The sequence below is a fragment of the Corythoichthys intestinalis genome, chromosome 20 (genome assembly GCF_030265065.1).
Source record: "Corythoichthys intestinalis isolate RoL2023-P3 chromosome 20, ASM3026506v1, whole genome shotgun sequence".
NCBI lineage: Eukaryota > Metazoa > Chordata > Actinopteri > Syngnathiformes > Syngnathidae > Corythoichthys > Corythoichthys intestinalis.
Window position 1 is genome coordinate 26,998,991 of NC_080414.1, and position 21,020 is coordinate 27,020,010.

The 21,020-nt window shown below is 39.4% G+C and overlaps 1 protein-coding gene across 1 annotated transcript in view; it reads left to right on the forward strand.

The window, feature by feature from the left end:
- Positions 1-424: 424 nt before the first annotated feature.
- Positions 425-21,020, forward strand: part of gfod1 (glucose-fructose oxidoreductase domain containing 1) — a 57,215-nt gene continuing 36,619 nt past the window's right edge. The window contains exon 1 of the mRNA XM_057824142.1: positions 425-1,128. Coding sequence (XP_057680125.1) covers positions 876-1,128 — 253 coding nt within the window. The 5' untranslated portion in view covers positions 425-875. The remainder of the gene's footprint in view (positions 1,129-21,020) is intronic.

Here is a 21,020-nt window from a genome sequence, read left to right on the forward strand (position 1 = left end):
GTCAAGGGCGTTGCTATGGGTTAAACAAAGAATCTGGAAGGGTTGCGTTAAAAAAAATAATGAAAATATTCTTATAATTGTTTAGCCATTGATATTATTCAAAAACATGTTTGGCCAACCTTAGTTCACATTTCCGCTTTAAAATAGATTTAAACGCTTCTTTAGCTTACAAATGAAACTCAATTTAACTTTGTTACATTTTTTTTTTAATGTTAGATTTTATGTGCAAGAATTCATAGCTGTCAACAAAAATGTATACAATAAGAGAAGAAAAAATGGATATAGTTTAAAACATGTTTATGTGTGAATTATTTTTTGTATTTTAAGCATGGAAATTTCATGGTTATAATAATGGTTCTAATTATGTGTGACTTTATTTTGAAAGGTTGGCACCATCCGGTAAGCAGAGCTTGCTTGACTAGCTGTTTAAAGCCGCACCATCGCTGCCTGCTACCTCGCACCGCCTCTGCAGGATCCTTTTAAGGACAAGAGGCGTCATTATTTTTCCGTTTAGAACTCATTTGACGGCTTTTTCATTATTTCTACCCGTCGTGTAGATTTCCTGTCAATTGGAATTGGAAGGAGGTGACAAGGTTAGCCGCTGCATGGTGCAGTCCGCCGGACGGACGCACCTAACCCCGCAATGGTGTGTTTCTATTTTGCTTTTTGACACCCATGACGAGCGAGCGGACTTCTGTTCTTAGCTCCTGGTTTATTTACAGACCGATATATTTATGGTGATTCATATCCCGAGCTCGTAGCCGGTGAGGCAATGCAGCACGTCGGCGGGTGCTTATCGGCAGGTGGATGGCCAACCTGACGCAAAGCCTCTTTAAAACCGACGCCCCGAACGTACCACCGGACATACTAAAATCATGCTTCCAGGGGTAGGCGTTTTTGGAACCAGCCTGACCGCCAGGGTGATCATCCCTCTGTTGAAGAATGAGGGATTCGCCGTCAAAGCGCTTTGGGGTCGCACGCAGGAAGAGGCGGAGGAGCTCGCCAAGGAGATGGACGTCCCATTTTACACCAACCGGATCGACGACGTGCTGCTGCACCAGGACGTGGATTTGGTTTGCATCAACCTGCCGCCGCCTCTGACGCGGCAGATCGCCGTCAAAACCTTGGGTGAGTGGCTGTGAGGGGCGGGGAGGATGCTACTACTGCTGCTCCAGGGGGGTCGACTGATCCAACCGCCCTGCAGCTTCAGTCAGTGTGCATGACTAGAAAGGTGCGGCTGAGGATAAAGCTTGATTTATGTGTGGAGACACAGACTCTTTTAGAACTTGCCCTGTTCGCTTAAAAATCTGTACTCACATTTCATTGTGTAAGTGTAGCCAATTCCAATTTATGAATTGCATCAAAACTGAAATTGCAAAATGAAAGCATGGACTCTTTCATCAAATTTAGAAAAAAAAAATCAGTCCAAAGTTTGGACTCAATACAGCATTTTCTTACACAAACCTCTCATCTGGACCAAAAACAAACCGGAGTTATTTATATAAAAGTGTGCATTGCTGCCATCTGCTGGATGTCATAAACTAGTGAAATTGTTTCCAAGCTTGAAATTCACAGCAGAGCGTAATTGACGTGTTAATTCATCCTTGGCTTGGTGGTGGTGGTGGTGGTGGTGGGGGGGGTATGATGTCCCGGGCCTCAGGACCATAGGGGCCCCTGAATGACCCTTAATTTATTTTACTTTACATTCACATATTTCTTTATTACCTAAATCATTGCCTGATGAAATATCGATATAAAACTCGATATATACCTAAAAACTTTCAAATATTTAATATTTCAAATATATATTTTTTCCTTTTTTTACAACGCCCCTCCCCCCACCCTCTCTGTCTTAGCAGAGAATGGTTTGACCCAAGGGCATAGGTTTGCATAGGGACGGTAGGGACAAAACACTACCAACTTTTCGGGATGCTCAGATTGTCCCTACCAACTTTTAAGCAACCTTATTTCGTTATATAATGACTTCAGTTATATAGGTCATTTACATTGTCTTCGTATATGTTTTAGTTGTTGTAATTGACCCCACAATTATTAAATGAATTATTTACATTATTGCTCAGACTTACATGTACCTCTATTCACTAGCTGAATGTGCCGGTCCATTTTTTTTTTTTTTTTACTCCTAAACGCACATTTGATTGGTTGATGATTGGACCCCACTCTCCCCCCCAACACACACGCATTAGATTTCAGAGGCATTACGGATTTAAGATGTTTTTTTTTCATCCAGCAGAAGCCACTGTAAAAAATGTAAAAATACATCACTGTTGTGGAAGTGGGGAACACACCACTAATTTTGCTACTGAAAGTCCGACCTGCATCAGAGTTAGCATAACATTAAACTGTGTGAACTTGCTAACCTGCGAAACTCGAGTAGGAAGCTGCTTAGAGAAGTGTCCTTCTGTATGTGTTTTGTACTGTGAATGTTAAATTAACTGTGAGAAATGTAGTGAAACGAGGTTTAACCCCTTCGCCCCAATATATTTTTTATTTTATTGATGTGGTCTTAATACAGCCCTCTGGAGCTTTCTTTTTTTGTTGTTGCTGTTGTTGCGTTTGGCTGTGCTCGTTGACAAAAGCTGTAGTGTTTTACGTAAAGGACAGCTCCATTTAAAAAAATTTTTGTCATTCCCAGACAAAAGAGTTTTTTCAGTTATATTTCTTTATTTAGACAATGTTGAGTGGTCTGAAGACAAATGTTTCTTTTTCTAAATTCCTGGATAGTTAAGAGATGATAATGAGCTTGTATTTATTTTGTATGTTAATATAATTTAATTGATGTTCAAATAATGCAATTTAAATTTGCTCATAAAATCCGGACATTTTTCCTGGAAGTTTTCAAAATGTTTCTTTAGTAGTTTTTGAAAACAATTGTTTGAATTGAACGATGTAAGTTGAACCAATACACATAAAATTTAGTATAAGTCAATATAGATTTATTTTGCATTGATCATTATGAATGTCCCGTCCCCAGCAAAAGGTGTTCATGCAGGTTAGGCCATATCGTCCCTACCAATGTTGAGACCAAACCTACGCCCTTGGTTTAACCCCGCTTTGGCATGCTAAAGGCTACACTACGTACGTAGTAGCCCATTGAGCTGCGGTATGACAAGACATGCTGCTCGCGTTGATCCGAGGAGAGAGAAGGTGATGGGAGATCCGGCATATACAGTATGTTGGTCTTTGGGGAGCGGGTGCGCGAGGCTGAACAGACTCGGGTCTGTCGGCTGTATTTATCTTGAGTTTACAACCCGCTGTGTATTATAGCAAACGCTAATACGAAGCACACTGTTACACATATGCTGCCTCTATTCTGAGCGAGCAATAATGGATCTTGAGCACAGAAAACACCCCTCCTGCTCTCGCTCAATTTCCGGAAGTTCACTGGTTGGCTGTTTGCCCTCCGCTAGCTCTCTGATTGGTTGGCTTCGTGACACATTATTAGCGTGTGCTTAACTGAGCACGCAGAGAAAAAAACTGACGCGTGCCGGAGTCGAAAAATTTTGCGAGAGCAGGAGACGTGCTCAAAATCCATTTTTGCTCGCCCAGAATAGAGCCAGCAATATAACGCCTTATTACCAGTGACTGTAGCTGGAGGAGAGCGACCCTTCAGCAAAATGACAATAATAAAAAAACTACCTACGCTCCACCATATCACAAGGCAGGCTTAACAACCTAGCCATGCTCTCCATTAAGCGTGAGCTTGCTGAAAAACTGGATTTCACTGATGTTATAAATGACTGCTGTCAAAAAAATTAGGCGCATCATTGTTTGAGGACTTGATACCCTCTGGGATGTGGAGGTGGCAGGCACAGGTTGTTTAGTCATACTGTTTTGTTGCTTAGCAGGCAGGCATAGCACTCTCAGTTGTATTGTATTGTAGCCTACATGGGACAATCGATGGAAATTGTTTATATTGTGTCACATCACATTACGGTCTGGTAAATTCAACTGTCCATCTCAAATTAAATAATTTGAAAATTTATACTGTCATTGCTTGCAAAGCGTTAAAAGTACTGCGTATGTTGTCTTGACAAGCCGGTGGCAGGGGTGTGGTGGGGGGGCCCTATCATGGTCTCTTGTCCCCAGGCCCCTGCAAGTCTGTGGACAGCCCTGATTGCCAGTATATTTATCTGGACGCAAACTAGTTGATATTTCATCAACAGAGCCTTTGCTGGTTGTTAAATAGTCCACTCAACTTTGAAAATTCTGCCTACTAAAGTAGACTAACTAGCCGGTGCGCTGGAAGTCACTCACAGCATCCGTTTCAGTCCAAATTTGTCATGCACATGTGTTTTCCCCATACAAAGTGTGCACAGTGGCAGGACACGCATGCTGGACAGTTTACATATTACAACTAGGCTACTACGAAGACAGCGTTCTATTTTAACTACAGTGTGTGTTGGAGTTTTTGTATTGGAAATAAAAGCGCCCATGTATTATAATGCAAATCAATGCAGCTAGACAGTGCAATGACATATGAACACATTTGATCATTAAAAGGGCCAAAAAGCCTTGGTTTAACGCCCCCTTTTCACAACTTTAAAATCAATTGCACACGAATATCCAACGAGAACAAACAATAATATGGCTACAAGGCAAGCATATCTTACCCATTTGAAGACACCAAAGGACAATCATCTTCACCTTCGACCTCAAATTGAATTTTAGAAATTTTTGCAAAGATAAAAATGCACATTTGTTTTTGTGCCACGTTAACGCCTCCTCTTTCAACAGTTTACTTTTCCTTTCCAATAGCACCTTATTCAACACAACTGGTAGCAAGCAAGGTGTCAGGTAGTGTTATTAACGAAAAATAAATAAATAAATCCGAAATCTATAGTTAATCCCCAAAGTCAAATACGCTTTTTTTTTCAATATGTTTTATTCATTTATTTTTAAGAAAAAAAAAACGTACCAAAACCCGATTTTCTTGGTACCTCACGATACGATACAATTTGCGATACAAAACGTACGATAACGATGATCTCAAGATATGGCGAGACAACGATTATCGTTATATTGGTTAGGAAACCATCTGAAAATATTCTACAAAACACTAAGAAATGGAACAACAAGCTTCTGCTGTGAATTGGAATGAGTTTATCACTAGTAGACGTCTAATCCATTTGAACTGGGAGAGTGGCAGCGAACGCTGCCATCCCTCCTACTTCAAACGGATTGAACGTCTATGGCTGTCAACGGCAGCCAAGGCCAGGTAACAAGGTAATTTTGGGGCATTTTAGTTTAGGAGTGGGAACCTCTTGGTACCTCACGATACGATATGATATAAAGCTTACGATAACGATGATCTGACGATAAGGCGATACAACAATTATCGATACATTGGTCAGGAAATCATTGTAGAATATTCTACAAACAACTAATGAACAGAAAAAACAAGCTTCTGCTGTGAATTGGAATGAGTTTATCACTAGTAGACGTCCAATCCGTTTGAAGTGGGAGGGATGGCAGCGAATGAACGAATGTTCAGACGGATTGAACGTCTATAGCCGTCAGTGGCAGCCAATCCCAGGCAATGAGGTAATTTTGGGCCATTTAAGGTCATTTACTTGTTGATTTTCAGTTACTTCCTGTTGATTTTGGGGTATTTTATGGGTCACTTCCTATTTATTTTGAGTTACAGAACAGGAAGTTACCTGGGAATCACCCAAATGAATCAACAGTGACTCAAACTCAATAGGAAATGACCTGTAAATAACCCTAACCCTAAAATGAACTGCAAGTGACCTGTAAATGCCCTGAAAATCATACAGAATGACTGTGACTGCTCTGGTTTCGAATGAACAAATATTCCCAGTTTAAATGAATTGGGCGTTGTGCACCGTCAATGCAGCCTTAGTGTTAACTGAGACACTATTATGGTGGAAGATTTTGGTAGCAACTTGTTGGTTCCTTTTTATTATTTTTTTTTAGACATTAACACCTTTTTAAAACGATAACTCGATTCTTGGCAGGAGCATGTCGATAACCTTTCGGGATACAAAGTATCACGATATTATCACCATTTCGATATTTGGTCACACCCCTATTTTAGTTCATTCCCTCTTGATTTTCAGGAACTTTCTGTTGATTTGGGGGCATTTTATGAGAGACTTCCTGTTTATTTAGGGGCATTTTATGGATCACTTCTTGTTGATTTTGGGTTACAAAACAAGAGGCGACCCAAGAATGAATAGCAGTGACACAAACCTAAAAGGGAGTGACCTGTAAATGCCCTAAAATGAACGGAAAGTGACGTGTAAATGATCTGAAAATCGGAAAGAGTGACTGTGAATGCTTTGGTTTCACCCCTCTCCGGCCCCTCCTTAGTCTAAATGGATTGGGCGTCGAGTGCCATCAATGGCAATCACTATTATGGTGGAATATTCTGGTAGCAACTTTTTGTTTCCTTTGTTTTTTTTTTTAAACACTGACACCTTTTTAAAACGATATTTCAGAAAACGCAGACAAGACTGAAAAAGCCGTTTCTGCCCTTACACTCCTCTTTAAAAGAAACCACTGTATTCTAAGCGAAAAAAACTGTTGTGTTTGATAGAACAATATGTCTATATGCTTCTGTAGCAGATTCATGGCGCATTAAGCCCCCGAACTATTTTTAATCTGTCCGTTTTACCCTGTAAACCCCCGTTTACAGATGTCGCGCAACCGCTTTTGTTTCAACCCAGCCATAAAACTAAGGTAATTAATTTAGGGCTGTTAAAAGATTAAAAATTTGAATCGAGTTAATCACAGCTTAAAAATTAATTAATCGTAATTAATCGCAATTCAACCCATCTATAAAATATGCCATATTTTTCTGTAAATTATTGTTAGAATGGAAAGATAAGACACAAGACGGATATATACATTCAACATACTGTACATAAGTACTGTATTTGTTTATTATAACAATAAATCAACAAGTTGGCATTGACATTAACATTCTGTTGAAGCGATCCATGGATAGAAAGACTTGTAGTTCTTAAAAGATAAATGTTAGTACAAGTTATAGAAATTATATATTAAAACTAGGGCTGTCAAACGATTAAAATTTTTAATCGAGTTAATTACAGCCTAAAAATTAATTAATTGTAATTAATCGCAATTAATCGCAATTCAAACCATCTCTAAAATATGCCATATTTTTCTGTAAATTATTGTTGGAATGGAAAGATAAGACAAGACGGATATATCCATTCAACATACTGTACATAAGTACTGTATTTGTTTATTATAACAATAAATCCACAAGACGGCATTAACAATAACATTCTTTCTGTGAAAGGGATCCACGGATAGAAAGACTTGTAATTAAAAATTTTAATCATTTGACAGCCCTAGTATGAATGTTTATTATTACGTATATTTATAGCGCTGTCAAACGATTAAAATTTTTAATCGAGTTAATTACAGCTTGAAAATTAATTAAACCTAATTAATCGAAATTCAAACCATCTATAAGATATGCCATATTTTTCTGTAAATTATTGTTGGAATGAAAAGATAAGACACAAGACATACACATTCAACATACGGTACATAAGTACTGTATTTGTTTAATATGACAATAAATCAACAAGATGGCATTAACATTATTAACATTCTCTTAAAGCGATCCATGGATAGAAAAACGTGTAGTTCTTAGAAGATAAATGTTAGTACAAGTTATAGAAATTTTATATTAAAACCCCTCTTAATGTTTTCTTTTTATTAAAATTTGTAAAATTTTCAATAAAAAAATAAACTAGTAGCTTGCCATTGTTGCTGTCATTAGACCATGCTCACTCCCCAAACCTATAAAACCATCATCAGCAGAGGGCGCCAAACAACAAAAGACAAGTAACAAGCGGACATTACACTGCTGTCATTTTAATCTGAGCGGCGCATGTGCGTTGTGTCAAATATTTTAACGTGATTAATTTAAAACATTATTTACTGCCCATTAATGCGATAATTTTGACAGCCCTTATTAAAACCCCTCTTAATGTTTTCATTTCAATAAAATTTGTAAAATTTTCAATCAAAAAATAAACTCGTAGCTCGCCATTGTTGATGTCAACCCATAAAATCAGTCGCACCAAAGCGCCAGCAGAGAGAGACAAAAAACACAAGTAACAAGTGGACATGACACTGCTGTCATTTTAATCTGTTTGAGCGGGGCATGTGCGTTAATTGCGTCAAATATTTTAGCGTGATTAATTTTTTAAAAAATTAATTAACGCCCGTTAACGCGATAATTTTGACAGCCCTAAATTAATTATATTTATTATTCAAAATGTCTGTCGTTTTTAGCTTAGAATCATTAATTGATGTCTCATATTTTGTTTAAAAAAAAAAAAACGACTAAAAAATTATTCACTCGCATATTTTAAACTTTTAAACAAATTATGTCACAATGAAAAAATGGCATCTGTAAAAAAGTCACAGATATCTACCTCATAACTACGCTTAGTTGTATTTTTTTTTGTTACTGTCACATTTTCTCCGATATGTTAGATGATAAATAATCGATCCAAAGAAAAATTTTTAAAAAAGTTCATAAGGGTAAATATATGAAGAAGAACATCTCGACCACTCCTTGATGTCTGCGATTTCTGCATCGCGACCCTTGTTATATTACCACGTTTCACCCATAAATTCCCCAAAGAATCCAGCTGTGGCCATTCACAGCTGTGTCTTGACACTCGGTGATACATGCTACATGGAGTTTTTGGATCGAAACAAGGTAAGTACGCGATAATATCTCATTAAAGTCATGGCGTCTGTAATTCTGCTCTCGCGTGCTCTCACCTCCAGATAAGGTTTTGCTCTTTAAAAAACTTTTTTTTTTTTTTTTTTTTTAAATTCCCTCCTGTTCAAAATGTTTCTTCCCCCCAAAAATTGAGATTTTAAGCTTTCCAATGATTTATCCCACATGCATATCGGGCAATTGAGAAAGTTGGCCAAATCGGGGGTCTCAGAGTGGAACTTCAAGTAACCTGAGTGTTTTCCGCCATATCTCGATTCTTGGCATGAGCATATTGATAACCTTTTGGCATACAAAGTATCACGATATATCACCATTTCGATATTTTGTCACACCCCTCGTACTAACTGACAATATTTGGTGACAATCGCAGCAAGATACTAAAGATGTAACCATGTCATCGGAGCTTTGGAACTCCATTAAAATAATATTAATTTCGCAATTATGTTGATACTGTATGTTTGTGTCACATTTTATAGGTAGCATTACATACAGTGTACGTATTAAAAAGTCTGCTGCTGCTGCTGCTGCTGCTGTGTGTGGGATGGCAGAAAGAGCAGCTAGTCATGTGAAGGGCACTCATGAAATAGATCTTGTGACTGCACCCAATGTGAAAATTACCCAGCTCTTTTAAATCAGATGACTGGATTTGGACAGACACACATGCAGTCAAGCATGTGATTTTGATATCAACTACAAGTCATGTCAGATGGTAATTAGACAATTCAATTTAGATCAGCGGGAGCGCGAGAGTGTTGCAAGTTTGTAAGGGGGGAAAAAAACGTCTTTGGCATTTTGCACATTCCCACATTAATGGCCTTGTTTACTTTTGTTAAACACTGTGGAGTGCCAACACAAGGGAATGGCAAGCGTACAGTGGGCCGTATCCCATTGCCTTTCTTATGTCAATATCCACAGTGCATTAAATCACAGGCTGCCTAGACAAACATCTGCTCATGCCAACACTACATAAAATGTGATTTATTGAGTGTCTTTATGGGGGTTTTTAAGTAAAGTTGTTGATCTCGCTGTTGCACAAGCTTGCTGATCATGAGCCAGATTACCAGCCATGTCCCAGTGAACTTGAGTCAAACAACAACATGCCTATAGCTGCATGTCGATGGCCATTCTTTGCCTCCCCTTCCTCCTTGCTCATTTCCTCATGCTTTTAGTATTCCTTCCCAGCCACCTCTCCTTCTAGCTTCTGCCCCCACCTCCAGACAAGTCTATAACATTATATTCAATCATATGTACATTTTTACGGAGAACAAATTGTTAATGTTTGCCAATCCTACCTTATTTAGCATTAATCAGTTTACCTAGTATGAGTGCAAATTTTGCAGAGAGAATTTCACCTCAATACATAAGCCTTTTCTAACCATGTATAGACTTAAGTATTGAGATGAAGTAAAATTCTTTAAATTTTTTTTATTGCTTATTTTTAATAGGGATGTCCCGATCCGATCACGTGATCGGAAATTGGGTCGATCACGACATTTTTGAGAGGATCAGTATCGGGTTCAAAAGGATCGTGTTTTTAACTAAAAGAAATATTTATGTTTTTCTACTTCATGCTGGTACAGCACCACAGCCTCTCACCCTCCCTCCTGCTAAGCAGTGTGGCCAAACTGTCCAGCTTGCGTTTGGTACTTAAAGTTAACGATGATTGATAGGTTTGTAGCTTTGATCCTGACAGAGAAGCTTGGTAGCTCTACGATCAAAGGCACAAATGTGTCAATCATAGTTAAACTTGCATAAGTGTGCTGTGGTTACTCATTGTGTAAGAAAGAAACTCTTCTCAGCAGCCAGAGTGAATTTCAGTGGACTCACTCAATGAAGCATCTAATAAAGACAAGCATTTTTCTTTGTTATTCTTGTTTAAAAATGATTCATATTATGAAGGCGGCAGTGTGGGACAGGAACATGTTTGGAACTTTTTCGGTGTTGGATTAGGACTTGGTATCGGCAGATTCTCAAAATCAGTTGCAAAAAAATGCGATCGGGACATCCCTAATTTTTAAAGTACAACATGCAATACATTAAAGTCCCCTTATGAGAACACATAATGAACCCACAATTTGCTCGTTTCCCTTAATGCAGTTTGAGCAACTCCTATTTTGTTCCAATTCTAAAGAACATCTATAAAATGAGAGGCCACTGTTGTTCCTATTCTTGTTCAACCTCAATATATTGACATGGGTTCTCCCACATACAAAACATCCCCTTGTGAACATCAACTTGTTTTCTGTGAAAATAATGACCTCACTCTAGGTGTTGCCAAAAAAGGAATAGGATTGTTTAAAATGGGGTCTTTTCCAATTACATGACATTTCCTCCCATAAGATACCAATATACTCACAACGCCCACGAAAGACGCCGGCAGTGACGCTATTGTAAGAAACAAGATTCGCTTCCTGTTGCGTGTGTGATTGTGATCACCATGTGGCTGATGCAAGTGTGTGATTTGATTCCTGTGACATAGGAATTTGAACTTTGTAGAGACTTTCACTAGTAGTTCGCTTGTTAGTTGAGCTCCTTATGGCTATAAAAAGATATACAGTACCACAGTACTATTAAGTTTACAGTACTGATACGCTAATAATAGAAATTGTAGGTATAAAGCCAGAATTTGACCAGTCACAAGCAGCAGGAGTCATAACAGTCACCAGAACACCAACGTGTTCTACACGTCATTCAGGTTTTACCAGGTTGGGCTTGTCGTCTCGACAAACAGGTCGATCTTGTTGAACAACATCTCTCTTTCCATTGGGATTTCTTTCACTTCCCTCCTTACTACTATGACATTCCTGGGGCGTCTGATGTCATTCAAGCTTTCTGGCTGTCTTCCAAAGCCGAGAAAGACACAATTCTTGCCCTCTAAAAAGATTGACTTTAGAATAAATTTCCCTTCCTATTCTGTCCGTGTAAACAGGACTTCTTAAGCATGTTAAAACTCATGACTAGATACACATGTTCTCAAAAGTATTGGTACCCGTCTGCTATATCCGCACTGGTCACCGAAATGTATGTACTGAATGTGAAATATGGAGGAAACTCAGTTAAATTCTGGGGACGCTTTGGTGCACTTGGTGCTTGGTGTTATTAATCTGTACAGGCTACAATAAGATCTAAAGACTATCTCTGTATTCTAGAAAGGAATGTGCCATTCAAGGTCGGAAAGCTTGGTCTTAGTCACAGGTTATGGGTCTTGCAACAAGATAATGACCCAAACCAGGGCTAGAAACACACACATACAAAATATGAGTAGAAGCTAGAGGTGTGCATCGGTACTGCCCTCACGATTCGATTGGATTACGATTCGGAGGGCCACGATTCGATTCAATTCGATGCGATTCGATTCAGAGGGTCATGATTCGATTCGGTTCGATTCGGCAATGCATCGCGATGCCTTAAAGCCTGGGATGCATTAAAATTCTAAAGCAAAGCGTATTTTTCGTGAATCATGAAGCAACACAAGCGGTCAGACATTAAACAACTTCTTATTGGCTCTTGTGTCACTCCTGGTTGAAGTCAAATGAAAATACTTTTATATATATATTTTAAAAAAAAAAAACAAACAAACAGATCACAGCATTTAATTGGTGCTTTGAATGAGACCAGGGCTTTCTCTTTTTTTTTTCACACAGTAGCAGCCTTTCACACAGTGCAACATCTGAACTCCTGTGCAAAATCAGTAATAACAGTCACTGTATTTTAGTCACAACAACCCATCGATAAAAATATTCAAGTAAATATTAAAGAAAGCGGCAAAGAAAATATTGTAGTGCAGCAGCATCTTTATCGCAATATCAATCCAGGGATCAGTTCAGTTGCAAACAAAACATCCAACTAAATTGCAATGTAGAACAAAAGTCAAATGTAGGCCTAGCCCACTATATATGTGCAATCAACTTAGAAATGCAATCAGTAACTACCACATAACAATAAAAAAATTATTAATTGAAATGAAGTGCAGCAGCATTTTAGCAGCCATAACAATCTGTTTCAACATGAGGAAATATCAGATTTTTGCAATTGAGAGAGCAGAGAGATAGTAGAGGTTAGATGGGCCTAAAAAATCCAGCCCGACCCGACACGGCCCGCTGGTGTTGAAGCCCGACCCTGCTTGGAGTGACGCGGAAAAAAAAAACGCAGCAGCAGCAATTTATTTTCATTTCATCGAGATGGCAGAAAAAACGCATGTTTCTTAATGTTTAAATAGTCTACATATTTTTGTGATCATTATAAAATCATTTACACAACGAAATAACGCTGGGAAAGTTTAATAAAAATTTTTTTAAAAAACATCCGAGTTTGCAGACACACAGAGGAGAAGATTCAAAAGGATTACATTTGTGTTGCCTTTGTGTGCATAAATAAAAGTGTCTTTCGTAACGAATCGCAAGCGCCACAGCGGAGGAGAAGAAGAAAAAGCGGGCGGCGCCACTGCTTCATGTGAGTGCACAAGCAAATGCACAATACAGAGAGCCTGCTCTCGGTTTTATCCCATTTTTTTTTTATATAATTTATTAGTCCGGCGCAGGGCAGCCGGACCCGAACGTGAATGCTTAACATTTTGGGCCCGACCCGTTCGGGTTCGGGCACAAGATCTAACCTCTAAGAGATAGGACATAACATAATAATGACTGAAGCGGAGAAAGAGGGAGCAAGAAAGATTATTGATGCACCTAAGACATTGAAAGCTGACATCTGGAGACATTTTGGTTTCTACGAGGTTGGTGGGAAACTTGACCAGAGTTATGCAGTGTGTAAAAAATGAAACATGACAATAATAATACAAATGGGGAAACCAAATCCATTGCATCACCGGAATTGCGCAGGAAAGATTTTTGAACGTACTTATATATTTTAAAATGCGCTGAATCGATTCGGCTTGTTGCCCGCATCGAATCGAATCGTCCATGCCCTGCATCGGGATGCATCGCCGCATCGATTATTGTTGACACCACTAGTAGGAGCAAATAATTGTTGGCTAATAGTACATCGCGCAGCATTTCCACTTGTCTGCAGGACTATCACATGTCTGGTGGGATTCACGTATGACTGGGTGCAATTAGACACACTCAAGTACAGAAAGTATCAGTGCCATGATTAGCGATCAGGCAGCATAGAATAGGATGTCAACATGTCCACACTTACAAGTGATTCACATAATACTGGGTTCTACACCTCACATTGCTAACACTCAACCCTGACTAAACACATCTCTTTTTGACACCCCCCGCCTTTCTCCTTGGTCACCACATGGTGTCCACTAAGGATGCAACAATGCTCGGTATTATATTGAACCGTTCGATACGCCCTCTTCGTTTCAATACGCAAAAACATTACATCAAAATGAATGCTATGCTATCCCCACTCGTACATATTAAACAAAGAATGTCTTTAAGGATATGTACAACAAAGTTTATTGTTGCCGACTTGGCTGCAATGAAAAACCTCGATTTGACAACAGACAGGTTAAGACCGTGGGTCACAGAGAGCTAACTCACGGTTACATGATGAACAATGAGTGGCACATTAAGAGCGCTGTACTTCAAACTCGTCCTGTTTATGAAAGTCGATTTTCAAATGCTGATGTTATGCAGTAATGAGCAGACGCGACTTCTGTGGCGTTTGTTAACTTTTTTTAATGCCCGACAACACTCGCGTGCACACATTAGATATCCTCCAATAGCAACCTAGATGTGCTACGTTAGTCCCATGCCATTGGCTGCGTGAGCCCAGAGTGATCACGGGACGTGTAGTCTCTAAAGTACATCGCTGAATTAAAAACCGCCATGACTGAATGGAAGTTAAGCAGGCCAAATCAATCCATACCAGTGACTATAGATAATCCTGCAAATATTATCAATTCAATACGTAACACAGATGGACTCGGACCACAAATAGGATGTCAGAGCATTAAAGGTATTGAATTGAATCAAAAATCGTGTCCCTCGTATCGAAAATCGTACCGAACCGTGACTTAACTATATCGTTGCATCCCTAGTGTCCACCAGAAATACAATTAGCTAATGATAGCACCACTATAATCATAGCTACTGTAGGCGTTTCTTGTAGTTGTTTGTTCTTCTCTTCTGTCTCTCTCCTCTTCTATTTTCCTTTCCGTACCCCCATAACCCCATTCCTGCTCGCTGCATTATCCAAATAAACGAAACACAATGAATAATCACATTAAAACAGTTCAGATCAATAGGACACTCCGATTCCCATCCTTGTGTCAAACAACTGAACAGGACTGGTTAAAAAAAATATTGGAATTGGCCTTCTATCAACCCTGATCTAAATCCTATTGAATATCTGTGGAAGGAGCTGAAACATGCCATTTGTAGGAACCAGAGAAAACTGGACAACTTGGTCAATTTTTTGTTTTTTGCTACAAACAAAACAACTATTATTAGTCAAGGAATCTGAAACGGACCAAAAAAGTGGTAAAGTTGTATAATGTAAGCCAGATTTAAGTGGAAGTCTTGAGTTCTGAAATGAAAAAAAAATAAGTAAAACTTTGAGCTGCTGTTTCTCTCGTATAGATATTGCAGACTAAAACAGGAACTAGTGAGGCTTCTCAATACCGTGTGCAATAGTGAACAACATGCATGGAAGTTTGCGACTTTTCCACAAGAGTCAAAACAGCTTTGTGACGTTAGTGTAAAATCCCTGTATTGTTGCAAAATGTACTTTATTGTGTAACAATATAAATCATGCAGTAATACGCAGTTTAAGTTATATGTTCTGGATAGGAAAATTCCTCACTCAAGCTGACACAAAACTCAAGCATGATGACGAGTGATTCAATGTATCCATCTGCTTACTCATAGTTAATGTGGTTCCACGTTAAGAGGCAGAATTGACAAAGAGCACTTCCCCTAACCTTTGTAAATGATACACACATGACTCACATTATCATCATCTGTTAATGGCATCACTGAAATTCCGTTTAATTGAGTGATAAGTACGGTATTTGCCCCCTTCCTTGTTTCTAGTGATTTTTAAACATCTCACACTCTAATGTTGCAGATCTCTGCCCAATACTTAATATTTCATAAAGTCATCCCACATCTGAACCAACCTATGATGAACTCTCAAAAGAGTAGCTGACCAAACAAAATAACTCGTAAGATTGTCAAGAACGTGATTGTCGAACCTCGGATTGAGGAGGAACAATATGGGTTCCGTCCTGGCCATGGAACAACGGACTAGTTCTTTACTCTCGCTGGAATTGGGAGTATGCTCATCCAGTCTACATGTGCTTTGTGGACCTGGAAAAGGCATATGACCAGGTCTCCCGGGATATACAGTGGGAGGTACTGTGGGAGTACGGGATGAGGAACCCACTCCTTAGGCCCATCCAATCCTTGTACACCCAAAGTGAGAGTTGTGTCCATGTCCTCGGCGGTAAGTCAGACTTGTTCCAAGTGGATGTTGTCCTTCGCCAGGGTTGCGCTTTGTCACCAATTCTGTTCATGATTTTCATGGACAGGATACCGAGGTGTAGTCGTGGCGGAGAGGGTTTACAGTTTGTTGGGCTGAGGATTGCATCACTGCTTTTTGCAGATGATATGGTCCTATTTGCATCATCAGCCTGTAACCTGCAGCACTCACTGGACCGGTTTGCAGCTGAGTGTGAAGCGCTGAGGATGAGGATCGGCACCTCCAAAACGGAGGCCATGGTTCTCTGCAGGAAACCGGTGGATTTCCTTCTCCGGGTAGGGTATGAGGTCCTGTCTCAAGTGAAGGAGTTCAAGTATCTCTGGGTCTTGTTCATGAGTGAAGGAACAATGGAGTGTGAGATTGGACAGAGAATCGGGACTGCAGGAGCGGTATTGCAGTCACATTATCGCACTCTTGCAACGGAGAGGGAGCTGAGCCGAGAGGCAAAGCTCTCCATCTCCCGTTCAGTCTTCGTTCCTACCCTCAACTATGGTCATGAGCGATGGGTCATGACCGAAAAAAGAGAATCGCGGGTACAAGCGGCCGAAATGGGTTTTCTCAGGCGGATAACTGGCGTCTCCCTTTGAGACAGAGTGAGAAACGGTGCTATTCGTGAGAGGCTCAGAGTCAAGTCGCTGATCCCTCGCGTAAAAAGGAGTCAGTTGAGATGGTTCGGACATCTACCCTGGTGCGGAAGGCACCAGGGTTCCTGACACGTCCAGCTGGGAGGAGACCTCGGGGCAACCTAGGACCAGGTGGAGGGATTATATCTCGACACTGGCTTGGGAGCGCCTCAGGCTTGGGAATGGGAAGTTTGGGGCTGCCTGCTGAAACTGCTGCCACGGCGACCTGACTTTGGATAAGCGGTTGAAGAAGGATGGATTGTAAAGAACAGTTAATTCAGGACATGGCAGTAGAATAAACGTTTGGGACAGAAGTTGAACTTTTTGGAAGATGTACAGTTTTTTAAATGCGTTGTTAAATCTTAAAAACAGCATTTGATGAAAACAACATCAACAGTCCACCATGTTAGGGAAACTGTACTCTACATGGTCCTGTCGCTAAATACTTGTCGTATGTCTGTTTGACATGCAAATTAAGTACTGTATATGCTCACATCAGGGGCGGAGCTTGGGCATTTGGTGTTTAAACGTAGGGATGACAAAGTAGTGTCAACGAGCCTAGACTCTCTGCGATATCTGTGGACTTTACTGTCATTCATTGGTAAATTTAGATTAATGTTTTTAGTTCAAAGCCAGCCATTACATTGTCTATGTTAAGGTAAGCCTCTATGAGTTTCTCACTGCCTCATGTTCATTTTTGCCGAGCCATCTATTTACATGCTAATGGCTGCTTTGGGAGTATGCTGGTGAAAAAACCCTAGAGACAGAGAAAATGATGATGGAGTGACAACAAGGAGCAAGAGGAGAAAGCTTGGCCTTCCTGTGAAATTGCTTTTGTCTGTTTGATGAATGGCCAAGCAGGGATGCTCTTTCAGGCACACTGACAAGTGAGCATTCTTGTATTAAGTAGAAAACCTCCCAAACACCGCCCCCTCTAAGCCCTGCCTTTCTTTACCATGGACCTGCTAGAAGGAAATGTTTTGTACAGCGGTGAACTTGGGGCTTTTTTTTGGTTGAGGAATCACATTGTGCTCCTAAATACTGAGTCAAAGGATCTAGCGAAGAGTGCATGTTTTTCCATATAGGACCATAATGAATGAATGAATGAATGTAGTTCATAGTCTGATCACATAACAGCAAACAGCCAAGTTCTCTCTAGTGTAGCATAGTATAGTAAAGGTTCCCATTCATGACAGGAAATGATATCTGTTTCATTTCCTGTTGCATGCACAGTTGGGTAAATTTTTGAAATCTTTTTCAGATGAAACCTTTTCTTGTATCATTTTATACAGCTAAGAGAAAGAGGAGAGACAGATGTTCCACTGGGCAATTCTTATCTTTTTCGGCCCTTCCCGTGCATGACTCAAGCTTTGGTGTGGTTCTGTCTGGCCGTGAATATATTCCAGCTGCCTGCCATGACTCAACCACGCAGTCACTGTTCGGTCCTAAATTGCATTGGATAAGAATAAAAAGGAACAACTGAAAAACTGAAGTCATCGCAAGTCATGGTTTGAACATCTATTTTCATCACCTGTATTGTACCTTGCCAGTTTATAAATAGAATAGCCATCATGATTAAAGCTTTCCCTCCTCCCCAATTGCTGCAAGATGATCATTTCTGGATCAGCCCAACGCAAAAGCACACAAACAGGTTACATAGCCTTTACAGTCTATAATGGCTGCTACGAACCTGACTAGACTATTTTTTTCTCTGAGGGCTGTCATGGCTGGTTGCCAATTTACACTCAGCAGGCATGTTAGTGCACTTGCACAGTTTAATGCAATTGAATACCCCGGTTAAAAATAGATGTGAATTTTACAAACCTCTAAATAGGTGAAGAGACAAATCATGACCGAATTAAACGTATCATCGAATAAAATGTCACATTTAGAATGCGTCTCACAAGCCAGGAGTGTGACGAGAATTAATCTGGCCCAGGGCTACAGCTATCGATTATTTTAGTAATCAAAATATCGAGTAATCGGATTAGGATCATTTAATACGTTGCAGAATCAACTTTACGAGATCTACAGTGGGGAGAACAAGTATTTGATACACAGTCAATTGCCACGTTTACATGGAGCCAAATATTCCAATTACAATCGGAGTATTTGTTCAAACCAAATAAATGTGTTCCATATAAACACCTCATTCGGAATGAACAGGCCCAAACCGAATGGAATTTCATTCCGATTCACAGGGGTGGAATAGTCCTTTTCCCAAACCAATTAGAAGTAAAATTATATCATGTAAACAGGGAAGCGGAATGGTGTCTGGTTGCGTTCTTTCTGCGCATGCTCCGTACTGACGTGGTGACGTCACTCGGTGACGTAAGTAACGTCACTTGCAACATGGCTTCCAAGCACACGCACAGCGCACCCACACAACTTTTTAAATGAACGGCGTATCATTCTGAAGTTTTGTTTCCACTCGAAAAGTTAAAATAGCAGCTGATCTGACGATCGATCTCCATGTTTTGCAACGTGACGCTTTGTTTTGATTAATCTGCGCATGTCAGACGGCAGTTGTCAAACGTCCTTTCGGAATAAAGGCAGTCACATGTAAACGCTGGATCGGAATAGATGAAGTGACATGTAAACAGCTGATGTGAAATTTCCATTCGGAATGATTTGAATCGGTATGAATACAAGTCAGCATGTCAACATGGCTAATGGGAAAACCCATTGGCAGTGTATCAAATACTTGTTCTCCCCACTGTAAAACAAAGGCTTGCGAAGATTGCACTTTCAAAAGAGCAGTAAATGCAATACAAATTAAAGTTTCCGAGTGTTTCTTCAAACGACACAGAATTGCACTTTCATTTAAAAATAAAATACCAGAATTTAGCCTCAAACAGTATAAAGTAAATGAGGATCTAAGTACAACAAAAGAACAATTGGCTAATTTGCATAGCAAAAGTCCGCTAGTTTAAATGCCACAAAATGCTAATTTTTTTTTTTTTTTTTTTTTTTTTTTTTTTTACAATGCTCTTAACAAAACACATATCCCCCCCCCCCCCCAAAAAAAAACTGCTAAGTATGCCTATAAACTAACTTACGAATGCATAAAAAAAACAACTCAAACAAAAACTTACCTAATGTTGGTCTTAACAGGGAGCAGCTGGATCCAGCCATGTTAAAGGAGTGACGTCAAATTCACTGTTGCCACTAGATGGCAATGTATCCACCCAAATCAATCAAACTGAATGCAAACACTTTCAAACCAAACCATTAAAACGCCACTCGAATTAAACGCATCCTCGAAGCAGAAAATTTTAATTAGAAACTTTTTTCTAATCAAATTACTTGACTTAATTGACTAATTGTTGCAGCTCTAGTCTGGTCATCTCACTTGGTTTACATAGAGTGTGTTTATTTCAGCGCCATCATGCCTCTGATGCCCCTCCCACTGCTCCCTAGTTTGTTTGCGTTCTCAACACTGATCAGTGGTGGAGATGGAAACTTATATTTTCCCTGTGCTATTATGTAATTTATATAAGGTGGACATAGAATATGGTCATAGAAATATAGACGACATGCAGGTTGCATCTTAGCTTAACAACACAGATGTACTGTGCATAATTCTCAATGAATATTCAGTCAACTGAGAGTACAACTTCTTCCTGTCACATTGTTGAAACAGAACTATCAAACCTGTTAAATAGGTTTGGTCATGTGACGTTTAAAAAAGGTCGCCAGTGTATTTGGGACAGTAATTTTGGTCACTAGCTATGGGTTAAAATTAGGGTATGCAGCTATCGATTATTTAACTGAATGATTTATCTATGGATGAATTAGTTCGATTGATTAAGTAATTGGATAACAAACATTTAATGTTTTGCAGAATAATTTTAGGAGTTGTAAAACAAAGAAACAAGTGTGTATGCTTGCATTAACATTTATGTTGACCCACACATCCATTGGCATCAAGATTGCACTTTCAAAAGAGCATAAAAGGAAAATACATAAAATAAAAATCCGTGAGTGTTTTTTTCTCCCAAACTATATAGAATTGCACTTTCATTTCATTAGAGCAGTATATTAATTTAAAAATAATTTAAAAATCAAATGGTATTCAAAAATGAGGGTGTACGTAAAACAAGAACAAAAAAAAATTAGTCTAAATGTCTAATTGATATGTAATTTTAGTAGCTCGTAAGAAATTTGCATAA